This window comes from Bombina bombina, chromosome 3 (genome assembly GCF_027579735.1).
Source record: "Bombina bombina isolate aBomBom1 chromosome 3, aBomBom1.pri, whole genome shotgun sequence".
NCBI classification, from domain to species: domain Eukaryota; kingdom Metazoa; phylum Chordata; class Amphibia; order Anura; family Bombinatoridae; genus Bombina; species Bombina bombina.
Window position 1 is genome coordinate 659,963,905 of NC_069501.1, and position 23,976 is coordinate 659,987,880.

At 40.5% G+C, this 23,976-nt stretch overlaps 1 protein-coding gene across 1 annotated transcript in view; it reads left to right on the forward strand.

Moving 5' to 3' along the window:
• SCML2 (Scm polycomb group protein like 2) overlaps positions 1-23,976 on the forward strand; it is a 787,256-nt gene that overhangs the window by 131,213 nt on the left and 632,067 nt on the right. Inside the window, exon 3 of the mRNA XM_053707393.1 lies at positions 4,080-4,150. Coding sequence (XP_053563368.1) covers positions 4,080-4,150 — 71 coding nt within the window. The remainder of the gene's footprint in view (positions 1-4,079; positions 4,151-23,976) is intronic.

Genomic DNA, 23,976 nt, shown 5'->3' on the forward strand with positions numbered 1-23,976 from the left:
TTTTTCAAATAAAGAACCTATTCCTGAGACGATAGGTCTTCCACGCACCTCCTCCAAGGATTTGTGTACCTTGGGGAGGTGGTGGAAGATTGAAATGATCGGTCTGGCCACAAATAAAAAGTCTCTGGTATCTTGATCGATTATACCCATATGCAAGCCATCATCCAACAAATCCCATAATTGATTCTGATAAGTCACCATCGGGTTACCCCTCAATTTGTCGTATACATTTACATCATAAAGCTGCCTTCTCGCTTCTGCTATATAGTCACACTTATTCATAATGACTATACTTCCCCCTTTATCAGAGTTTTTTATGATAATATCCTTTCTGCTCTGCAAATGTGTGAGGGCCTGTTGCTGTGATGTACTTAAATTGGGAAAAACATGTTTGTGGTTCTTACTTAGATCAATGAGATCTTGTTCTATTCTGTGGTGGAAAGCTTCTAGGAAGGGTCCCCGTTCTCTAGTAGGATAAAAAACTGAACGGGGTTTAAAACCTCCATGTGTACTTTTCATACTATGGGGAGTTTCAGAGACACAAGATTCATGAAGAAGGTCATGCAATGATATATAGTCACAAGTATCAGCAAAATCTGTGATGTCAGAAGGATCGCATACACCACTCTTACCAATATTCATCACTAAATCAGTTTCATTACATATGGTGGTTTCACCTTTATTTTTATTCCAAAAGAATTTTTTTAGGGTTAAGTCTCTAACGAGCCTATTGACATCAACTATTGTTTTAAACAAGTCAAAGTTACACGTTGGCACAAAACCCAGCCCTAGACTTAATACTTCCTCTTCTTCTGTAGAAATTGATACATCAGATATATTTATTATTTTCATATTCTGTACTTGTTGCGACCCCCTCTTGCTCTCCTGTACCCTCTTCTTCCTCTTACGTCTCTTCCTCTTTCTCCTCCCCCCTCTCTTTCTTTGGGGTCCCCCTGAAAAACCTGCTTATCATTGGTTTTGATACATGATTTACCTGGACGGCTTAGGGGTCTAATATCTCCTTCATTGTCACTCAGAAATTCCTGTCTTCTATCATTAAGAAGCTGATCAGTGATATTTCTCTCTGTAGTAATTGATTTCTGTGAATTTCTGGTGACAACGGGATCTGTCCTAGTGGAACTGTTTGTCTTAGGTCTAACTACAGGTATTTCTTCATCTGATAATCCACTAGACTCTCCTCTATTAGCTATTTCATTTGTATCATCATCAGAGGGTTCTGTGTCACTGAAAGTTACTCTCTTTTCCTGTATTAGACCATTCCCCCTAAATCTTTGACGTGATCTAGAACGTCTCTGTTTAGAGCTATTGGGGATAGAGTTATTATACCATACATAGACTCGATTAGTTACATGATCTGTATTATCCCTATTAAATTTCTTGAGTTTTAAATTATCTAGTTCTGTTCTGAACCTATCCACTGTTTCTTGCAATAGTTTATCTAAATCCTCAAATTTGGGGTGATCTATAAATTGTTGTAAATGGCTCTGTATCTTAGTCACTTCCTCTCTTATAGTTACAAGCTGTGTGGTCTTAAATTTCACAATCATATTCATTAGCTTTTTAGAACAATCACTTAAAATGGCATTCCACTCATTAATAAACTCAATGTCATCAACCTGAAAGGTTGGAAATTTATTTAGTCTCAGTCCCCGTGGGATTAAGTCCATCAGCAGATATTTCTCCATGGCCCTTTTGTCCCACCAAACTTTATATTCCTTCAGAAGCACTTTCTCCATCCATAGAAAAGTCTCACTTATATTAAGCGTTGCTTGTTGTTTAATAAAAGTATCATCCAGGGTCAGTCTCTCAATGTCTGTTTCAATCAGTGGTTTTAATGAAAAGTTTTACTTACAGGCGACTAAGGATTTCTGTCAATCATCTCCATTATTCATTGTTTATTCTGGAAAGCGTAGGGGTCAGAAAGCTACGGCTACCTCTCTTTCTTGTTGGCTGAGGAGTATCATCCGCCTGGCCTATGAGACTGCTGGATAGCAGCCTCCTGAAAGAATTACGGCTCATTCTACTAGGGCTGTGGCTTCCACATGGGCCTTTAAAAACGATGCTTCTGTTGAACAGATTTGTAAGGCTGCGACTTGGTCGTCCCTTCATATTTTTTCCAAATTTTCCAAATTTGATACTTTTGCTTCTTCTGAGGCTTTTTTTGGGAGGAAAGTTCTTCAAGCAGTGGCGCCTTCCGTTTAGGTCTCTGTCTTGTCCCTCCCTTTCATCCGTGTCCTGTAGCTTTGGTACTGTATTCCACAAGTAAGGATGAAATCCATGGACTTGTTGTATCTTGTAGAAGAAAAGGAAATTTATGCTTACCTGATATAGTAATTTCTTCTACGATATGACGAGTCCACGGCCCTCCCTGTCCTTTTAAGACAGATTATATTTTATTTTTAGAACTTCAGTCACCTCTGCACCTTTTAGCTTTTCCTTTCTCTTCCTAAACCTTCAGTCGAATGATTGGGGGTGGAGGGAAGGGAGGAGCTATATATATATACAGCTCTGCTGTGGTGCTCTTTGGCACTTCCTGTTAGCAGGAGGATAATATCCCACAAGTAAGGAGGAAATCCGTGGACTCGTCGTATCGTAGAAGAAATCAATTTATCAGGTAAGCATAAATTTCCTGTTTTTGCTTTGTTCCATCACAAGTAAAACTATATGAGTAATCCCTGTTGTGGCGCTCTTATATCCCCACCTTTTGACTATAAGTCATTCCTTCTATTCAACACTACAGTGAGCCTAATGCCAACTAGAATCTGACATCTGGCTTGCTGGGTTGCTCATTACAAACATTTTACTCTTTGAATACATAGCATCATCAGTAGTATTCAAGCACCCAACTCTCACGAAGGATACAAAGTAAAAGAACTATCCTGAATGGACGAATACTCGTCATATGACCAGAAGTCGAAAGAGAAAATACAAGGAGTTCGCAAACGGGGTTTGTTCCAGCAACAAACAGTGAGTCGCTGAATCTCTTCACGTCGGAGCCTGTGCACAGCTGAAGATTTCTTGCATTATTTGTCTAGAAACGGTAACTCACAACAGCAGCATAAATACCTGCACACTAATCTTCGTTATTATATAAAGGGATCATCCTCTCCAAATATATTTGAACTTACGCTCTCTTAGTACTAAGTTGACATATTCCTTTTACACTTTGCTCTTACCAGTAATCACTGTGATTTATTGTTATCCAATCAGTACTTGTGCAATACTTGTCTTTTTAGGATCTCCTCTGTTTATTATTTGTCTAATTTTACATTGTATTTTTCATTTTAGATGCCGGTATCCACCTTTATGTATATATATATATATATTTTATATTGTATTAACATTTGTTATTAAATATTCCATTGGGTTTAATCATTATTTTAATCTTGGACCTGTTTACTATATATTTTTCATTATTTTGGATTTATATTCTTTTGATAAGCTTGTTTTATTACAGTTTGCTCTTTTTTTTAGGAGCGCTTTTTCCTCCCTCCCTTTTTATGTACACTCTCTTGATCAAATTTTTTGGATATTTATTGTGATCCAATAGGGGAATTAGCTAACGTTGTATAGGTAGCTCTCACACCACACCTCTTGTGTTTACTCTGTGCAGTTATATGTAACTGCAGCAGTGCAGCTACTACTGTTTACCGTGCAGAGCTGTACTCACCACATTTACATATAGTCGGCGGGTGCACAGAGGGATCTTGCTCTGCTATCCTAAATTACAGCAGGTGGTTTTGCTACTGATTGACTGGCCAACAGGAAAATAAATCATTTGTCAAGATAGGCAGAGAATAAAGAAAGAGGGGAAGAGGTTATAAAAGTATTGATAGAGTTAAGGTTCCAGACTGGGATAGCTGATATGCCCGGTGGAATGAAAAAAAATTGACTTGAGTACCCCTTTAAGTATAAAGTGGAAAGACAGAGTTTCTCATAAATTTTCTTTAGTGCTAAAATTTCTACTCTTATAAATGCAGTGAATGTGATTTTTATTTTAAGTACATCCTTTTTTTTTTTTGTCCTATGCCAAATAATCGTTTGATTTTTAATTTTAGAAGACTTTAACTGGGATGATTACTTGAAGGAAACTGGTTCAGTAGCTGCTCCTCTTCATTGTTTTAGACAGGTATGCTATTTTGTTTGTATTTATGTGTGTATTAATTGCAAAAATAATAGATTAACCCCTTCACGCTGTTAGGAAGTTCCATGCCGTCTTAAAAGCACTGGGCTTTAACGCTGTTAGGACAGCATGGAACGTCCTACCTTATATGGCGTTCTGCAGCCCCTCCCACTTTGACACAAGTAATAATCGGACTGGGTGGGCGTGCCTAGCGGCGTAGGCAGTCCTCCATGATACGATCCCAGCCTTGAAATCACGTGATCGAATCGACGATTGTGTGATTTCATTTTTACAGCAAGTGTTTACATTGGAACTTCATTCCGATCTAAGCACTTGCAACCCGGCATATAGGGGTTAAATCATTTTTTTTTTTTTTTTTAAATGATTTTTATTGAGGTTGTGCAAGACAGTTACAACAATAAAAGGTAAAAGGTACAGTGGATATAATAGTAAACATATCTCAGGTTAAATTGGCTATGCCACTAAGACCTGAAATAAAACAAGGACATTGCAAAGCTGGCAAAACATAAAAGGTCATGTCATCCCAAGTACAATAGATTGTTACCCAACTGAGTGAAAAAAACCTCTTTTTTAATTTATATAAGGTATGATAGCACCTCCATTGTTGAAACAGGCCACTCTTGGACCTATGTAAACTAAAAGACTCAGGGAGGTACTCTAACATTCAACACGGTCACTCTTGGACCTGAGAAGATGTATATATAAAAGTACAGCAGGCTAGACAGCGTATGGAAAATATAAATAGCAAAGTGTTAATGAATCTATAATATAATATAGTATATAATACAATATAATACAATAATATAGTATTATAATAATAATAATATCTGGGCACTATATCCTCCTAATAGTAGGCATACATTAGGTTTGCAAGTTTATAAGTGTATAGGGGCCATTCAGAACTGGTGTAGTATAAGTACATTATGCTGGATCTATAATAATAGCTGCTAGCTATATAACTAGTGCTCTGAACTGAAAACCACAGAGGTACCAGATTAACATTAAATTGAGACTAATATACAACTGTTTTGAAAATATAAAAGATTTCTTAGCATGCCACACTACCTCGGCCGCTGGCAGTGCGGGGAGATGCCAAGTTATTTCAAGTAAAGAACAGTAATGCTGAACCTCGTGAGCCCACCATGGACAGTCTCTTAGGCATAGTATATGATCCAAGCAAAGTTAGTATGTGCATACCCGTATACCTAAGCTTTGATATAGAATAGTAGGAAAAACAAATAAATAATCAAAAGACATCAACATAAACAAGATGAGCATAAAACCACACTATTACTAATCAAATGCTATACATTAAACCTGTATACAGAAACTTTTGAGGGATATATAGAGCAGTGTGTTTCTATATCGTATCAAAGGGACAATAGTTGAAGTGCCACAGAGCTCTTAACTTGGCATAAGCTAGGAATAGTTACTAGCGTCCATCTTGTCCCAAGCCAGACTTGAGCATTATGTCCATTATTAGCTTTATCCGATACCCATTCTTATGTAAGCGAGGACAGTGTTCATCTGGAAGGAAAAACTTGTCGCGGCACTGCAGCTGGCTTGCTGTGAAAGATTACCTGCATGATCAGGCTCTCTCGGGATATCAATGTCCTCACGCTGCAAAATGGAGAAAGATTTCCTCTGGGCTGATAGATCAAACTTGCTGCGATCTAATACGTTAGTTGACAGATCGTTTTGGCCCCCACAGTTCCGGTATGCACCGGTTTTCTTTTTGGGAAAAGTGGACAATGCCCTCTTATGAGATGGGTCGGCTCCTTTAGTCGCAATGGCCGCAGGACCAAAGTAGGGCTCTGTGATGCAGCAACCCCTCGGGCCTTGTAGGAATGAGCGGGAGGGCAGCTGGACTTTGCCGGTAGCTCCGGGTAAGTAAAGTTCTTATCTGATCCGAGGCAGCCCTCCGAGGACTCTGGGGCAGGAGCGGAATACTGGTCCGAGATGACCAGAAGTAGAGAGCAAAGATCCTTCTTTAGCTGTTCATAGCTTCGCGTGATCGCATTATGTATAGTGCGCTACCAAACATCCACAGCTGCTAGCGCCTCCATGATGTGTACCAGGATATCTTCCTATTATCTCCACAAATGATAGCTGTTGTGTAAATCTATTTCTGAATAGCCCCCAGTGTGTGCCCAGACTCAGATTAGTTTAGACCTGCTGTTCCCGTGAAACCGGGGGGGGGGTATTGTAGCTGCTTCTTCAGTTTAGTCCACCATGCTTGCTACGCTCCTCTTGAGAGTAATTATGTTATTATTATTAGTAGTAGAAATTATGGCATTATTTAGTATCAAACGATTCTGCTGAGTTTCTACTTCCATAACATGTTGTTTTGACAAGGAAAGGTAGATATATGCCACAGTAAATAACTAGATTTCTCAAGTTTGTGAGGAGCTTCTCTTTTTTGCGACTGTTCATGGCGACTGCAAGGACACGCCCCCCGGGTTAAATCATTTTTATTCTCTTCTGATGTATAGCACAGTTATAAAGTTGAGTAGATAACATATCTTGTTGATTGTATAAAAGAAAATAAGTTAAAAGAACAGTAAAGTCAAAATTAAACTACTTTCCAATTTACTTATATGATCAAATTTGCTTTATCTTGGTATCCTTTGGCACTACTGGGAGCTTGCTTAACACATATGGTGAGCAAATGACAGGATGCATGTATGTGTAGCCATCAATTAGAAGCTAGCTCCCAGTAGTGGATTGCTATTTCTGACCCTACTTAAAGTGACACTGAACACAAAATTTTTCTTCTGTGATTCAGATAGATAATGCAATTTTAAGCAACTTACTAATTTACTCCTATTATCAATTTTTCTTCAATCTCTTGCTATCTTTATTTGAAAAATAAGGCATCTAGGCTTTTTTTTTGTTCAGGACAATGGACAGCACTTGTTTATTGGTGGATGAATTTGTTCACCAAAAATGGGCCGTCATCTAAACTTACATTCTTCCGTTTCAAATAAAGATTCCAAGAGAATGAAGAAAATTTGATAATAGGAGTAAATTAGAAAGTTGCATGCTTTCTGAATCACGAAAGAAAATTTTTGGGTTCAGTGTCCCTTTAAGTATGCTCTTCAACAAGGGATACCAGTGAATTTGATCATCAAAGTAAACGGTAAAGTTGTTTAAAATTCCATTTTTTTTTATGTCAACAAGCTTTATTTACAATAAAAAACACAATAATAAATAAATAAGCACTCAGTAAATCAGCACTCATTATTTATGAGCGTCCATAAAATAGATGCCACGTCAGAAAGCATAACTGAAAGCCAATTTTGTACCAATGACAAAGCAGTTCCATTCTGAACTTGTTTAAAGTGAATGTAAATTTTGATGCTAAAGTGCCCGGTTTTTAAAAATTCGATTAAAAACAGGGGCACTTTAATTCATCAAAATTTACATTTCTTCTGTTATGTGTGATCAGTCCACGGGTCATCATTACTTCTGGGATATAACTCCTCCCCAACAGGAAATGCAAGAGGATTCACCCAGCAGAGCTGCATATAGCTCCTCCCCTCTACGTCAGTCCCAGTCATTCTCTTGCACCCAACGACTAGATAGGATGTGTGAGAGGACTATGGTGATTATACTTAGTTTTTATGACTTCAATCAAAAGTTTGTTATTTTAAAATAGCACCGGAGCGTGTTATTACTTCTCTGGCAGAGTTTGAGGAAGAATCTGACAGAGATTTTTTACTATGATTTTAACCGGAGTCGTTAAGATCATATTGCTGTTCTCGACCATCTGAGGGAGGTAAAGGCTTCAGATCAGGGGACAGCGGGCAGATGAATCTGCATTGAGGTATGTGGCAGTTTTTATTTTCTGAATGGAATTGATGAGAAAAGCCTGCCATACCGTTAAAATGACATGTATGTATACACTTCAGTATTCTGGGGATGGTATTTCACCGGAACTACTGTGTTAAAGGTCACTAATCCTTTTAATAACTATTCTCATGTTAAACGTTTTTGCTGGAATGTAGAATCGTTTACATTGCTGAGGTACTGTGTGAATAAATATTTGGGCATTATTTTCCACTTGGCAGTTTTTTGCTTTAATTGTGACAGTTTCGTTTCTCTTCACTGCTGTGTGGGAGAGGGAGGGGCCGTTTTTGGCGCTCTTTGCTACGCATCAAAAAAATCCAGTCAGCTACTTTTATATTTCCTGCATGATCCGGTTCATCTCTGACAGATCTCAGGGGTCTTCAAACTTCTTTGAAGGGAGGTAAATTCTCTCAGCAGAGCTGTGAGAATTCTTATAGTGACTGTGTATAAAAAACGTTGTTTTGTTTTCTTATGTACAAATTTAATTAGTGTTGTTTTTTACTAATGGGAACAAACCTTTGTAAAAGTTGTGTTGTTTTAAAGTTTGATGCAATAACTGTTTTTCAGTTCATTATTTCAACTGTCATTTAATCGTTAGTACCTCTTTGAGGCACAGTGCGTTTTTTTGCTAAAAAAGATTATAACCAAGTTGTAAGTTTTTTTGCTAGTGTGTTAAACATGTCTGACTCAGAGGAAGATATCTGTGTCATTTGTTCCAATGCCAAGGTGGAGCCCAATAGAAATTTATGTACTAACTGTATTGATGCTACTTTAAATAAAAGTCAATCTGTACAATGTGAACAAATTTCACCAAACAGCGAGGGGAGAGTTATGCCGACTAACTCGCCTCACGCGACAGTACCTGCATCTCCCGCCCGGGAGGTGCGTGATATTTTGGCGCCTAGTACATCTGGGCGGCCATTACAGATAACATTACAAGATATGGCTACTGTTATGACTGAAGTTTTGTCTAAATTACCTGAACTAAGAGGCAAGCGTGATCACTCTGGGGTGAGAACAGAGTGCGCTGACAATGCTAGGGCCATGTCTGATACTGCGTCACAGCTCGCAGAGCATGAGGACGGAGAGCTTCATTCTGTGGGTGACGGTTCTGATCCAAACAGATTGGACTCAGATATTTCAAATTTTAAATTTAAATTGGAGAACCTCCGTGTACTACTAGGGGAGGTCTTAGCAGCTCTCAACGATTGTAACACTGTTGCAATACCAGAGAAACTGTGTAGGTTGGATAAATACTTTGCGGTACCGGCGAGTACTGACGTTTTTCCTATACCTAAGAGACTAACTGAAATTGTTACTAAGGAGTGGGATAGACCCGGTGTGCCGTTCTCACCCCCTCCAATATTTAGAAAGATGTTTCCAATAGACGCCACCACTCGGGACTTATGGCAAACGGTCCCCAAGGTGGAGGGAGCAGTTTCTACTTTAGCTAAGCGTACCACTATCCCGGTGGAGGATAGCTGTGCTTTCTCAGATCCAATGGATAAAAAATTAGAGGGTTACCTTAAGAAAATGTTTGTTCAACAAGGTTTTATATTACAACCCCTTGCATGTATCGCGCCGATTACGGCTGCGGCAGCATTTTGGATTGAGTCGCTTGAAGAGAACCTTAGTTCCTCTACGCTAGACGACATTACGGACAGGCTTAGAGTCCTTAAACTAGCTAATTCTTTCATTTCGGAGGCCGTAGTACATTTAACCAAACTTACGGCTAAGAACTCAGGATTCGCCATACAGGCACGCAGGGCACTGTGGCTAAAATCCTGGTCAGCTGATGTTACTTCTAAGTCCAAATTACTTAATATACCTTTCAAGGGGCAGTCTTTATTCGGGCCCGGTTTGAAAGAAATTATCGCTGACATTACGGGAGGTAAGGGCCACGCCCTACCTCAAGACAAGGCCAAAGCTAAGGCTAGACAGTCTAATTTTCGTCCCTTTCGGAATTTCAAAACAGGAGCAGCATCAACCTCCACTGCACCAAAACAGGAAGGAGCTGTTGCTCGTTACAGGCAAGGCTGGAAGCCTAACCAGTCCTGGAACAAAAGCAAGCAGGCCAGGAAACCTGCTGCTGCCCCAAAGACAGCATGAACCGAGAGCCCCCGATCCGGGACCGGATCTAGTAGGGGGCAGACTCTCTCTCTTCGCCCAGGCCTGGGCAAGAGATGTTCAGGATCCCTGGGCACTAGAGATCATATCTCAGGGATACCTTCTAGACTTCAAATTATCTCCCCCAAGAGGGAGATTTCATCTGTCAAGGTTGTCAACAAACCAGATAAAGAAAGAAGCGTTTCTACGCTGCGTACAAGATCTGTTAACAATGGGAGTGATCCATCCGGTTCCGTGGTCGGAACAAGGACAAGGGTTCTACTCAAACCTGTTTGTGGTTCCCAAAAAAGAGGGAACTTTCAGGCCAATCTTAGATTTAAAGACTCTAAACAAATTCCTAAGAGTTCCATCGTTCAAAATGGAAACTATTCGGACAATCTTACCCATGATCCAAGAGGGTCAGTACATGACCACAGTGGATTTAAAGGATGCTTACCTTCACATACCGATCCACAAAGATCATCACCGGTATCTAAGGTTTGCCTTCTTAGACAGGCACTACCAGTTTGTAGCTCTTCCATTCGGATTGGCTACGGCTCCAAGAATCTTCACAAAGGTTCTGGGTGCCCTTCTAGCGGTACTAAGACCGCGAGGGATTTCGGTAGCTCCGTACCTAGACGACATTCTAATACAAGCTTCAAGCTTTCAAACTGCCAAGTCTCATACAGAGTTAGTTCTGGCATTTCTAAGGTCGCATGGATGGAAAGTGAACGAAAAGAAGAGTTCTCTCTTTCCTCTCACAAGAGTTCCATTCTTGGGGACTCTTATAGATTCTGTAGAAATGAAGATTTACCTGACAGAAGACAGGTTAACAAAACTTCAAAATGCATGCCGCGTCCTTCATTCCATTCAACACCCGTCAGTAGCTCAATGCATGGAGGTGATCGGCTTAATGGTAGCGGCAATGGACATAGTACCTTTTGCACGCCTACACCTCAGACCGCTGCAATTATGCATGCTAAGTCAGTGGAATGGGGATTACTCAGATTTGTCCCCTACTCTGAATCTGAATCAAGAGACCAGAAATTCTCTTCTATGGTGGCTTCATCGGCCACACCTGTCCAGGGGGATGCCATTCAGCAGGCCAGACTGGACAATTGTAACAACAGACGCCAGCCTACTAGGTTGGGGCGCTGTCTGGAATTCTCTGAAGGCTCAGGGACTATGGAATCAGGAGGAGAGTCTCCTTCCAATAAACATTCTGGAATTGAGAGCAGTTCTCAATGCCCTTCTGGCTTGGCCCCAGTTAATAACTCGGGGGTTCATCAGGTTTCAGTCGGACAACATCACGACTGTAGCTTACATCAACCATCAGGGAGGGACAAGAAGCTCCCTAGCAATGATGGAAGTATCAAAGATAATTCGCTGGGCAGAGTCTCACTCTTGCCACCTGTCAGCAATCCACATCCCGGGAGTGGAGAACTGGGAGGCGGATTTCTTGAGTCGCCAGACTCTTCATCCGGGGGAGTGGGAACTTCATCCGGAGGTCTTTGCCCAAATACTTCGACGTTGGGGCAAACCAGAGATAGATCTCATGGCGTCTCGCCAGAACGCCAAACTTCCTCGCTACGGGTCCAGATCCAGGGATCCGGGAGCAGTTCTGATAGATGCTTTGACAGCACCTTGGAACTTCAGGATGGCTTATGTGTTTCCACCCTTCCCGCTGCTTCCTCGATTGATCGCCAAAATCAAACAGGAGAGAGCATCAGTAATTCTAATAGCACCTGCTTGGCCACGCAGGACTTGGTATGCAGATCTAGTGGACATGTCATCCTGTCCGCCTTGGTCTCTACCTCTAAGACAGGACCTTCTGATACAGGGTCCATTCAAACATCAAAATCTAACTTCTCTGAAGCTGACTGCTTGGAAATTGAACGCTTGATTTTATCAAAACGTGGTTTTTCTGAGTCGGTTATTGATACCCTGATTCAGGCTAGGAAGCCTGTTACCAGAAGGATTTACCATAAAATATGGCGGAAATACCTATACTGGTGCGAATCCAAAGGTTACTCCTGGAGTAAGGTTAGGATCGCTAGGATATTGTCTTTTCTACAAGAAGGTTTAGAAAAGGGTTTATCAGCTAGTTCATTAAAGGGACAGATTTCAGCTCTGTCCATCTTGTTACACAGACGTCTGTCAGAAAATCCAGACGTCCAGTCCTTTTGTCAGGCTTTAGCTAGGATCAAGCCTGTGTTTAAAGCTGTTGCTCCACCATGGAGTTTAAACTTAGTTCTTAACGTTTTACAGGGTCTCCCGTTTGAACCCCTTCATTCCATTGATATAAAGATGTTATCTTGGAAAGTTCTGTTTTTAATGGCTATTTCCTCGGCTCGAAGAGTCTCTGAGTTATCAGCCTTACATTGTGATTCCCCTTATCTGATTTTTCACTCAGACAAGGTAGTTCTGCGTACTAAACCTGGGTTCTTACCTAAGGTAGTCACTAACAGGAACATCAATCAAGAGATTGTTGTCCCATCCTTGTGTCCAAATCCTTCTTCAAAGAAGGAACGTCTTTTACACAATCTGGATGTAGTTCGTGCCCTCAAGTTCTACTTGCAGGCAACTAAAGATTTTCGCCAAACTTCTTCCTTGTTTGTCGTTTACTCTGGACAGAGGAGAGGTCAAAAAGCTTCTGCTACCTCTCTCTCTTTTTGGCTTCGTAGCATAATACGTTTAGCCTATGAGACTGCTGGACAGCAGCCTCCTGAAAGAATTACAGCTCACTCCACTAGAGCTGTGGCTTCCACTTGGGCCTTTAAGAATGAGGCCTCTGTTGAACAGATTTGCAAGGCTGCAACTTGGTCTTCGCTTCATACTTTTTCCAAATTTTACAAATTTGACACTTTTGCTTCTTCGGAGGTTATTTTTGGGAGAAAGGTTCTTCAGGCAGTGGTTCCTTCTGTATAATGAGCCTGCCTATCCCTCCCGTCATCCGTGTACTTTTGCTTTGGTATTGGTATCCCAGAAGTAATGATGACCCGTGGACTGATCACACATAACAGAAGAAAACATAATTTATGCTTACCTGATAAATTCCTTTCTTCTGTTGTGTGATCAGTCCACGGCCCGCCCTGTTTTAAGGCAGGTAAATATCTTTTAAATTATACTCCAGTCACCACTTCACCCTTGGTTACTCCTTTCTCGTTGATTCTTGGTCGAATGACTGGGACTGACGTAGAGGGGAGGAGCTATATGCAGCTCTGCTGGGTGAATCCTCTTGCATTTCCTGTTGGGGAGGAGTTATATCCCAGAAGTAATGATGACCCGTGGACTGATCACACAACAGAAGAAAGGAATTTATCAGGTAAGCATAAATTATGTTTTCATTACCTTTTAATCTTGACAGCAGCTCCAGCTTCCTCCACCCGTTGCAAAGCCTCTTCCTGGGTCTAAAATGAGGAATCCGCCTTCCTCCAATTACGGCGTTGAATCAGACACTGATTCCCCCGGGGGGGAAGTAGTGATTGGAGGATGAACTATCCATCATTTCTGACATCCGAAATGGCTTGTGACGACCGGAGGAAGCTGGAGCTGCTGTCAAATTTAAAAAGTAAGTTTTTCTTTTCACAACACGAGTGAAATGTAAATTTGAATGAATTAAAGTGCCCCTGTTTTGAATCAAATTTTTAAAAACCGGGCACTTGAGCATCAAAATTTACATTCACTTTATGTTTTTACAATTTTTTTGTTTACATACTATTCTTTCTTCTTATTTGGAAAAAATTTAAACAGAAGTAACATGTGTAATGTTAATTGAAGTAAGCAAACTACTTTTACCGATTCAAGCATTAAGAAAAACATCTCTGTTCTACACGGTGCTATAAAAGATACATACTATTAAACGCAACAAAATGGGCAGTATAATTTGTGGAAATAACCCTACCCCCCCCCGCCAAAAAAAAAAAAATAGGGAGGGGATTGTTAAAAGGGGTCCATGCATTTGAAAGAAGGTGGTGAGGATATGTAAAATAAAAAGGTAAGTTTCATTAACCAGACTGCCTATTCTTCCATAGCTGCAACATCATTTTGTAAAATTCTATTTGGCCTATTTTCAAATAGTGTTTCCTTTCTAGTTGTAAGATATCAACCTCTGCTTCCATATTTAATTTTGTTAGACTAATTACTGTTTTCCAGTTCCGGGGATCAGTCCCTTTACACATGTCAGCATCCGTAGTAAAAGGCATACTTTATCTTTCATTTTTGGGAGCGCATAAAATAAAATTATACAAGGGTCATGCCCTATCTCAACTCCTAGCATTCTGCTAATTTCCTGGAGCACATCACTCCAGAAAGTGTCAGTAGCATTGTGGCTTCTAAATCACCCCCAAGCATCTGGCGTTGAAATTGCATGTTATATCTGAAAAATAATATACAATACCTATATCTGATAACTACGTGTCACTGCTAAAGTTTGGGCTTTCAGATGTAAGATGTAGATGATCTTCAGTTTACTACTATGACTGGATATATTTTCTGCATGCATGCAGTCACATGAATTTTTTAATACCTACATACAGACACACAAACACGCACATGTATTTATACACACAGGCAGCTCTGGTTAAGTTACACGTGCAAACAGTCCTCTGACACATACAGGCTGCTCTGAAAAAACAAAATTTATGCTTACTTGATAAATTTCTTTCTTTCTTGACAAGGTGAGTCCACGGATCATCATCAATTACTGTTGGGAATATCACTCCTGGCCAGCATGAGGAGGCAAAGAGCACCACAGCAAAACTCTTAAGTATCACTTCCCTACCCACAATCCCCCAGTCATTCGACCAAAGGGAAAGGAGAGAAAGGAAGCAAAACAAGGTGCAGAGGTGCCTGAGGTTTATATAACAAAAACTGTCTGAAAAACAGGACGGGCTGTGGACTCACAGTGTCAAGAAATAAATTTATCAGGTAAGCATAAATTTTGTTTTCTTTCTAATGACACGGTGAGTCCACGGATCATCATCAATTACTGTTAGGAATCAATACCCAAACTAGAAGAAAAAGATGATTAGGGAGGGACAAGACAGGTAACCTAAACAGAAGGCACCACTGCTTGAAGAACCTTTCTCCCAAAGGAAACCTCGGCCTAGGCAAAAGTATCAACCTTATAGAATTTGGAAAAAGTATGCAAAGATAACCAAGTCGCAGCCTTGCAAATTTGCTCCACAGAAGCTTCATTCTTAAAAGCTCAGGAAGAAGAGGCAGCCCTTGTGGAATGAGCTGTGATTTTCTTAGAAGGTTGCTGACCAGTAGTCTAATAGGCCAAAAGAATTATACTCTTTAACCAGAGTGAAAGAGAAGTAGCCGTAGCTTTCTGACCCTTGCGTTTTCCAGAGAAACAGACAAACAAAGCAGAAGACTGGTGAAAATCCGTAGTTGCCTGTAAGTAGAATTTTAATGCACGCACCACATCTTGGTTGTGCAGCAAACGCTCCTTATGAGAAGAAGGATTAGGACACAAGGAAGGAACAACGATTTCCTGATTCATATTCCTATCCGAAACAACCTTAGGAAGGAAACCTAACTTAGTACGTAGAACCACCTTATCATAATGAAAGATAAGGTAAGGGGAATTAAACTTTAACGCCAAGAGCTTAGAAACTCGAGCAGAAGAAATGGCAACAAGAAACAAAATCTTCCAAGATAACATCTTAATATCTAAGGAATGCATAGGCTCAAATGGAGCCTGCTGAAGGACTTTAAGAACAAGGTTAAGACTCCAGGGAGGAGTAACAGATTTAAACACAGGCCTGATTTTGACGAAGGCCTGACAAAAGGATTACACGTCTGGCACATCCTCCAGACACTTATGCAACAAAATAGACAAGGCATAAATCTTAAGACTTAGGGTACTAGCTGACAAACCTTACTCCAGACCCTGCTAGAGAAAAAACAAAACTCAAGGAATCCTAACTCTACTCCAAGAGCAGCCCTTGGATTCATCCCAATACAGATATTTATGCCATACTATATGGAAAATCTCTCAAGACACTGGCTTACCAGCCTGAATCAAGGTCTCAATGACCGAATCTGAAACCCACGCTTAGAGTGAACTAAGCAGTCAATCTCCAAACAGGCAGCTTCATAGAAACAAAATTTTGATGAGAGAAGGAACCCTGATCAGGAGGTCCTTACTCAAAGACAGACACCAAGAAGAGAGAGATGACATCTCCTCTAGATCTGCATACCAGGTCCTGCGAAGCACGCAGGGAAAATGTGAATTACCAATGCCTCTCCTGTTTTATACGAGCAATGATTTGTGGAAAAGGAGCAAACTGAGAAAATGTCAGAATGAAAACCCAAGGAAACACCAGGTGATTTAACAGAGCAGCATGCTGATCTATAGCCCTTTAACATAACTTGAAAACTTGGCGTACAGCCATCTCCAACTCCAGCACCCCCCATTGAGGGTTAACCTGGAGAACACCTCCGGGAGAAAACTCCCCGGGGAGAAAAATTTGACTGCTCAAAAGACCGCTCCCGGTATTCACTCCTGAAATGAGAATATCGGAAAAACATGTGAGCGTCCGTCCATCGAACATCTACGCCAAACATGGCAAAGGAACTCCAGGCTCCTTCTAGATGGTTAATGTACAATCAGAACCAGAAAAAAACAGTGAAGACAACCGAGACCAAGCCATCAGAGCAATCAATATCGCTTTCCACTCCAAAGCAGATATGGGAAGAGCAGACTCTTCCCAAGTCCATATACAACAGACTAGCGACCGTGGTCACTATTACTCAGAAAAGTCTCCGCAGCATGTGTCCCGAGACAGATCCTCCAAGGCAGATCCACAGGATCCCCTGGTCCACTATCTGAACATGCATAACAGTAGACACTCAGATGGAATCAAGCCAAGGAATGATGTCCAACGAAGCAACCATTAGACCAAAGACCTCCATACATCGAGCCCCTAAAGGGCCAAACAGTAGAAATCCAAAGAAAAACAAGAGGAAAAAATCCTCTGTCAAAAAAACAGTTTCACAGATAGAGAAATGAATATGGTCCCTAAGAACTATCCCTGAAGCTGGAACAGGGAAACTCATTTTCAGATTCTTTGTGGAATGAAGAAAGTAACAAGATCTCTGTAAGAGAATCTTCTAACTAAAAAGATGGTGCCTGACCTTATGACGTCCAGGAAAGGCACCACAGGAATTCTCTGAAACCAGAACACTGGCAACATAGCCCCCACTGAGAGCTATGACAAGGCCAAAGGAAAGAGCCACAAACTTAAGGAGATTGTAAGAAAGGCAAAAACTCAGGAACTGGAATATACATGTCCTCCAGGTCTATGGTCACCATGAGCTGACCCTCTTGAACCAACTAGAACCATCCTAGGGAAAGGAGGTTCCAAACGCACATCAAAAAATGCTTCACTGTTATCTGGTCTGCAGATAAAAAAGAGAGGAGGAACCTGCCTCTGAAAGGAAGGAATGAAAACTTTATAGGAAACCTGAGATACTAAGTTCATAGCCTATCAAGGACCTCTCGTATCCTCTTCTTAGAGACAAACTGTGAGATACAGTACAGCCCCCTCACAGAATGTGGTCAAACTTCTCTAAGACTATTCATATTGTCTTGAGGTAGAAAGGACCCCTTTCCACCCAAAAATCAGAAAATATACCTTGGACTCAAGTAAAAATTCCCTGACCAAAATACGGCCACAACGCCCAGCGGGCAAGCCCAGTGAAGCCAGATCTTGACTCTCGGCTGAAAGACTTGCATGGTAGCATCAGAAATAAAAGGACTAGTTTAAGAACATTATTCTGTTTTTGATCTCCTCAAAGGGAGTCCCTACCAATTGAAATCAGACAAGGTGTCACCCCTTTAAGATGTCGCACGTGACACAATGACAACCCAAACTTCTTTGTAAGTCAATTGAACCTGAAAGAGCAGTGATCCTCTCTAGGTATCACAGTTCTCTGAACCAGAGGAGAAATGGTTCCTACTACTTAGGCACTGTGACCTACTTAGGCCCTGACACTTTAATGGAGACATCTCTTCAAGACCGAAAAAGTAGGACAAGGAAACCTTGACTACTCCTATGCCTCTTAGCATGGTCAGGGACAGGAAAACACTCCACAGAGGAATCCCAGAATTATAAAATGTAAGAGATTCCTTAAGATTAACAACAACAAAACGTGTCGGAGTAGCATCAAGGTAGCTAAGACCTCCTTTAACATCACAAAGGTGTTCATGCTTAATCTAAAGTGTACAACTTCAACCTCAGATAAAGGAATAATACTGTCCAGGTCTGAGATTTCAACTCAGAAACTATTGAATCCTCCTCGTCAGCCTAGGGGAAGGACCACAGAGTAGCCAAAGTGGAACAGAAACCCTCAAATTCTGAAATTATATAAGTCCTCTTGCACTTTCCTTGAAAAAAAGGAAAAACATACCAGGCCCCAGATACCAAAGAGGATACCTGGGCTCAATTCTGTATGCAAAACACTCCTCCTGGAGATTGAAAGGAACCGCAGGGCACTTCATGTAATTCCATTAAGGCTTGGGACATAAAAGGAGAAAAACTGTTGCATAGTCAGAAACAGTATCATTTTAAGAGACATTATCTCACCAAATAGCCGGGTAGCCCAATTATGACACGCTACAAAATGCTACAGGGCATAACAGTCTAAAAATATCCTGAAGCACCCGCATCCTGGTATTTAATATTTATGTAACAGAGGGGAGGGTATGAAATACATCAGGGGAAACATATATTGACATGGTAAAAAACGCCCCCAAACATAGGTATAAAGAAAAACAGACATACAGTTAAAAGCATATTACCACTAACAGTGGATAAGACCTCATGAGTGAGCCTATACAAGGCTTGGTAACAACTAAGTAGTAGAGTTTGAACGACAGTTGATATTTGTAACGTCTTATAAAAAAACACCAATTATTGAAATACCGTGTCATTTAGCACACAGAAGCCCAATAATAAACGCACACAGTTCCGTAGCATGAAACATACCCCCATTTACAGAGAAACACTACAGGGATATATCAAATAGTGTGTCTATTATAATCATCTATTTCCAAAATAATAAGTGTATATATAGATGTAATTCACTCCTAAAACATGAAACAATGGTACATTGAAATATAACTGATAAGAAAAAAGTCCAATACTTATATAATAACGATACAGTCCATGTACTTGTATGTAGCAATTTTCGGCCCAGTATTATCCCAATTTCTTTCATGTAATTGGCAAGAGTCCATGAGCTAGTGACATATGAGCTAGTGACATATGGGATATACAATCCTACCAGGAGGGGCAAAGTTTCCCAAACCTCAAAATGCCTATAAATACACCCCTCACCACACCCACAATTCAGTTTTACAAACTTTGCCTCCTATGGAGGTGGTGAAGTAAGTTTGTGCTAAGATTTCTACGTTGATATGCGCTTCTCAGCATTGTTGAAGCCCGATTCCTCTCAGAGTACAGCGAATGTCAGAGGGACGGGAAGGGAGTATCACTTATTTGAATACAATGATTTCCCTAACGGGGGTCTATTTAATAGGTTCTCTGTTATCGGTCGTAGAGATTCATCTCCTACCTCCCTTTTCAGATCGACGATATACTCTCATTTTACCATTACCTCTACTAATAACTGTTTTAGTACTGGTTTGGCTATCTGCTATGTGTGGATGGGTGTCTTTGGGTAAGTATGTTTTTATTACTTAAGACACTCTCAGCTATGGTTTGGCACTTTATGCAATTATATAAAGTTCTAAATATATGTATTATACTTATATTTGCCATGAGTCAGGTTCATATATTTCCTTCTGCAGACTGTCTGTTTCATATTTGGGAATGTAAACACTTTAAGAAATTTATTTCTTACCTGGGGTTTAGTCTTTTTTTCAATTTGACTAGACTTTATTGCGTAATTTTTGGCGCAAACTTTTTTGGCGTGAAAGGATACGTTTAAGACGCAACTTCGTCATTTCCGGCGTCATACGTGACGCCAAGACCTTTCACACGGCGGCGTCATTAGTGACGCAAGTGTGTCATTTCCGGTCATAATAATTTTTTTCATTATTTCAATACCCCATTCATGTTTGCCTCCTGCTTCTTCTCTATCAAGAGGCCTATGCTTTTGCATTTTTTCCCATTCCTGAAACTGTCATTTAAGGAAATAGATAATTTTGCTTTATATGTTGTTTTTTCTCTTACATTGAGCAAGATGTCCCAATCTGATCCTGCCTCTGAAGTTTCTGCTGGACCATTGCTGCCTGACATGGGTTCTACCAAAGCTAAGTGCATTTGTTGTAAAATTGTAGAAATTATTCCACCGAATGTCATTTGTAAGTTGTCATGATAAACTTTTACATGCAGATAGTGTTTCTATCAGTAATAGTACATTGCCAGTTGCAGTTCCTTCAACTTCTAATGTGCATGATATACCTGTAAATTTTAAAGAATTTGTTTCTGAATCTATTATGAAGGCTTTGTCTGCATTTCCACCTTCTAATAAACGTAAAAGGTCTCATTTAGCTGATGAAATTTCAAATGACCAACAACATAATAATTCATCCTCTTCTGCTGAGGATCTATCTGAAACAGAAGATCCTTCCTCAGATATTGACACTGACAAATCTACGTATTTATTTAAAATAGAGTATATGCGTTCTTTATTAAGAGAAGTGTTAATTACTTTGGATATTGAGGTAACCAGTCCTATTGACGTTCAGTCTAATAAACGTTTAAATGCTGTTTTTAAACCTCCTGTGGTTTCCCCAGGTGTTTTTCCCATTCCTGAGGCTATTTCTGATATGATTTCTAGGGAATGGAATAAGCCAGGTACTTCCTTTATTCCTTCTTCAAGGTTTAAGAGATTGTATCCTTTACCAACAAAATCTATAGAGTTTTGGCAAAAGATCCCCAAAGTTGATGGGGCTATTTCTACTCTTGCTAAATGTACCACTATTCCTATGGAAGATAGCACTTCCTTTAAGGATCCTTTAGATAGGAAGCTTGAATCTTATCTAAGGAAGGCCTATTTATATTCAGGTCATCTTCTCAGACCTGCTATTTCTTTGGGTGATGTTGCGGCTGCATCAACTTTCTGGTTGGAAAATTTAGCGCAACATGAATTGGATTCTGACATATCTAGCATTGTTCGCTTACTGCAACATGCTAATCATTTTATTTGTGATGCCATTTTTGATATTATCAAAATTGATGTTAGATCCATGTCTTTAGCTGTTTTAGCTAGAAGAGCTTTGTGGCTTAAATCTTGGAATGCTGATATGACATCTAAATCTATATTACTATCTCTTTCTTTCCAAGGTAATAATTTATTTGGCTCTCAGTTGGATTCTATTATTTCAACTATCACTGGAGGAAAAGGAGTTTTTTTTTTGCCTCAGGATAAAAAACCTAAGGGTAAATCTAAGGCTTCTAACCGTTTTCGTTCCTTTCGTCAGAATAAGGAACAAAAACTCAATCCTCCTCCCAAGGAATCTGCTTCCAGTTGGAAGCCTTCCTCAAATTGGAATAAATCCAAGCCATTTAGGAAACCAAAGTCTGCCCCTAAGTCCGTATGAAGGTGCGGCCCTCATTCCAGCTCAGCTGGTAGGGGGCAGATTAAGGTTTTTCAAGGATTTTTGGATAAAAACTGTCCAAAACCATTGGATTCAGAGCATTGTCTCTCAAGGGTATCGAATAGGATTCAACGTAAGACCTCCTGTGAGAAGATTTTTTTTCTCTCACACATTCCTGTAAATCCAGTAAAAGCTCAGGCTTTTCTGAAGTGTGTTTCAGACATGGAGTCTTCAGGGGTAATCATGCCAGTTCCTCCTCCGGAACAAGGTTTGGGGTTTTATTCAAACCTATTCATTGTACCAAAGAAAGAAAATTTGTTCAGACCAGTTCTGGATCTGAAAATTTTGAATCGTTATGTAAGAGTACCAACTTTCAAGATGGTGACTATAAGGACTATTCTGCCTTTTGTTCAGCAAGGACATTATATGTCCACAATAGACTTGCAGGATGCATACCTTCATATTCCGATTCATCCAGAACACTATCAGTTTCTGAGATTCTCTTTTCTAGACAAGCATTACCAATTTGTTCCTCTTCCATTTGGCCTAGCAACAGCTCCGAGAATCTTTTCAAAGGTTCTGGGTGCCCTACTATCTGTAATCAGAGAACAGGGTATTGCGGTGTTTCCTTATTTGGACGATATCTTGGTACTAGCTCAGTCTTTACATACTGCAGAATCTCACACGAATCAACTAGTGTTGTTTCTTCGGAAACATGGTTGGAGGATCAATTTACCAAAAAGTTTCTTGATTCCTCAGACAAGGGTCACCTTTTTAGGCTTCCAGATAGATTCAGTGTCCATGACCCTGTCTCTAACAGACAAGAGACGTTTAAAATTGGTCGCAGCATGTCGGCTCCTTCAGTCTCAGTCATTCCCTTCAGTGGCTATGTGCATGGAAGTTTTAGGTCTCATGACTGCAGCATCGGACGCAATCCCCTTTGCTCGTTTTCACATGAGACCTCTACAGCTTTGTATGCTGAATCACTGGTGCAGGGATTATACAAAGATATCACAATTAATATCCTTGAATCCCAATGAACGACACTCTCTGACATGGTGGATAGATCACCATCGTTTGGTTCAAGGGGCTTCTTTTGTTCGCCCAACCTGGACTGTGATCACAACAGATGCGAGTCTTTTAGGTTGGGGAGCTGTTTGGGGGTCTCTGACAGTACAAGGGGTTTGGAAATCTCAAGAGGCGAGATTACCAATAAATATTTTAGAACTCCCTGCAATTCTCAGGGCTCTTCAGTTCTGGCCTCTGTTAAAGAGAGAACCGTTCATTTGCTTTCAGACAGACAATATCACAACTGTGGCTTATGTCAATCATCAGGGTGGGACTCACAGTCCCCAAGCTATGAAAGAAGTATCTCGGATACTTGCTTGGGCGGAATCCAGCTCCTGTCTAATCTCTGTGGTGCATATCCCACGTGTAGACAATTGGGAGGCGGATTATCTCAGCCGCCAGACTTTACATCCAGGGGAGTGGTCTCTCCATCCAGATGTATTTTCTCAGATTGTTCAGATGTGGGGGCTTCCAGGGATAGATCTCATGGCCTCTCATCTAAACTAGAAACTTCCCAGATACCTGTCCAGGTCCAGGGATGTTCAGGCGGAAGCAGTGGATGCGCTGACACTTCCTTGGTGTTATCAACCTGCTTACATCTTCCCACCTCTAGTTCTCCTTCCAAGAGTGATTTCCAAAATCATCATGGAACAGTCTTTTGTGTTGCTGGTGGCTCCAGCATGGCCACACAGGTTTTGGTATGCGGATCTGGTTCGGATGTCCAGTTGCCCGCCTTGGCCACTTCCGTTACGGCCGGACCTACTATCTCAAGGTCCGTTTTTCCATCAGGATCTCAAATCATTAAATTTGAAGGTATGGAAATTGAACGCTTAGTTCTAAGTCATAGAGGTTTCTCTGACTCAGTAATTAATACTATGTTACAAGCTCGTAAATCTGTCTCTTGAAAGATTTATTATAGAGTTTGGAAGACTTACATTTCATGGTGTTCTTCTCATAAATTCTCCTGGCATTCTTTTAGAATTCCTAGAATTTTGCAGTTTCTTCAGGATGGTTTGGATAAAGGTTTGTCTGCAAGTTCCTTGAAAGGACAAATCTCCGCTCTTTCTGTTTTATTTCACAGAAAGATTGCTTCACTTCCTGATATACACTGTTTTGTACAGGCTTTAGTTCGTATTAAGCCTGTCATTAAGTCAATTTCTCCTCCTTGGAGTCTTAATTTGGTTCTGAGGGCTTTACAGGCTCCTCCATT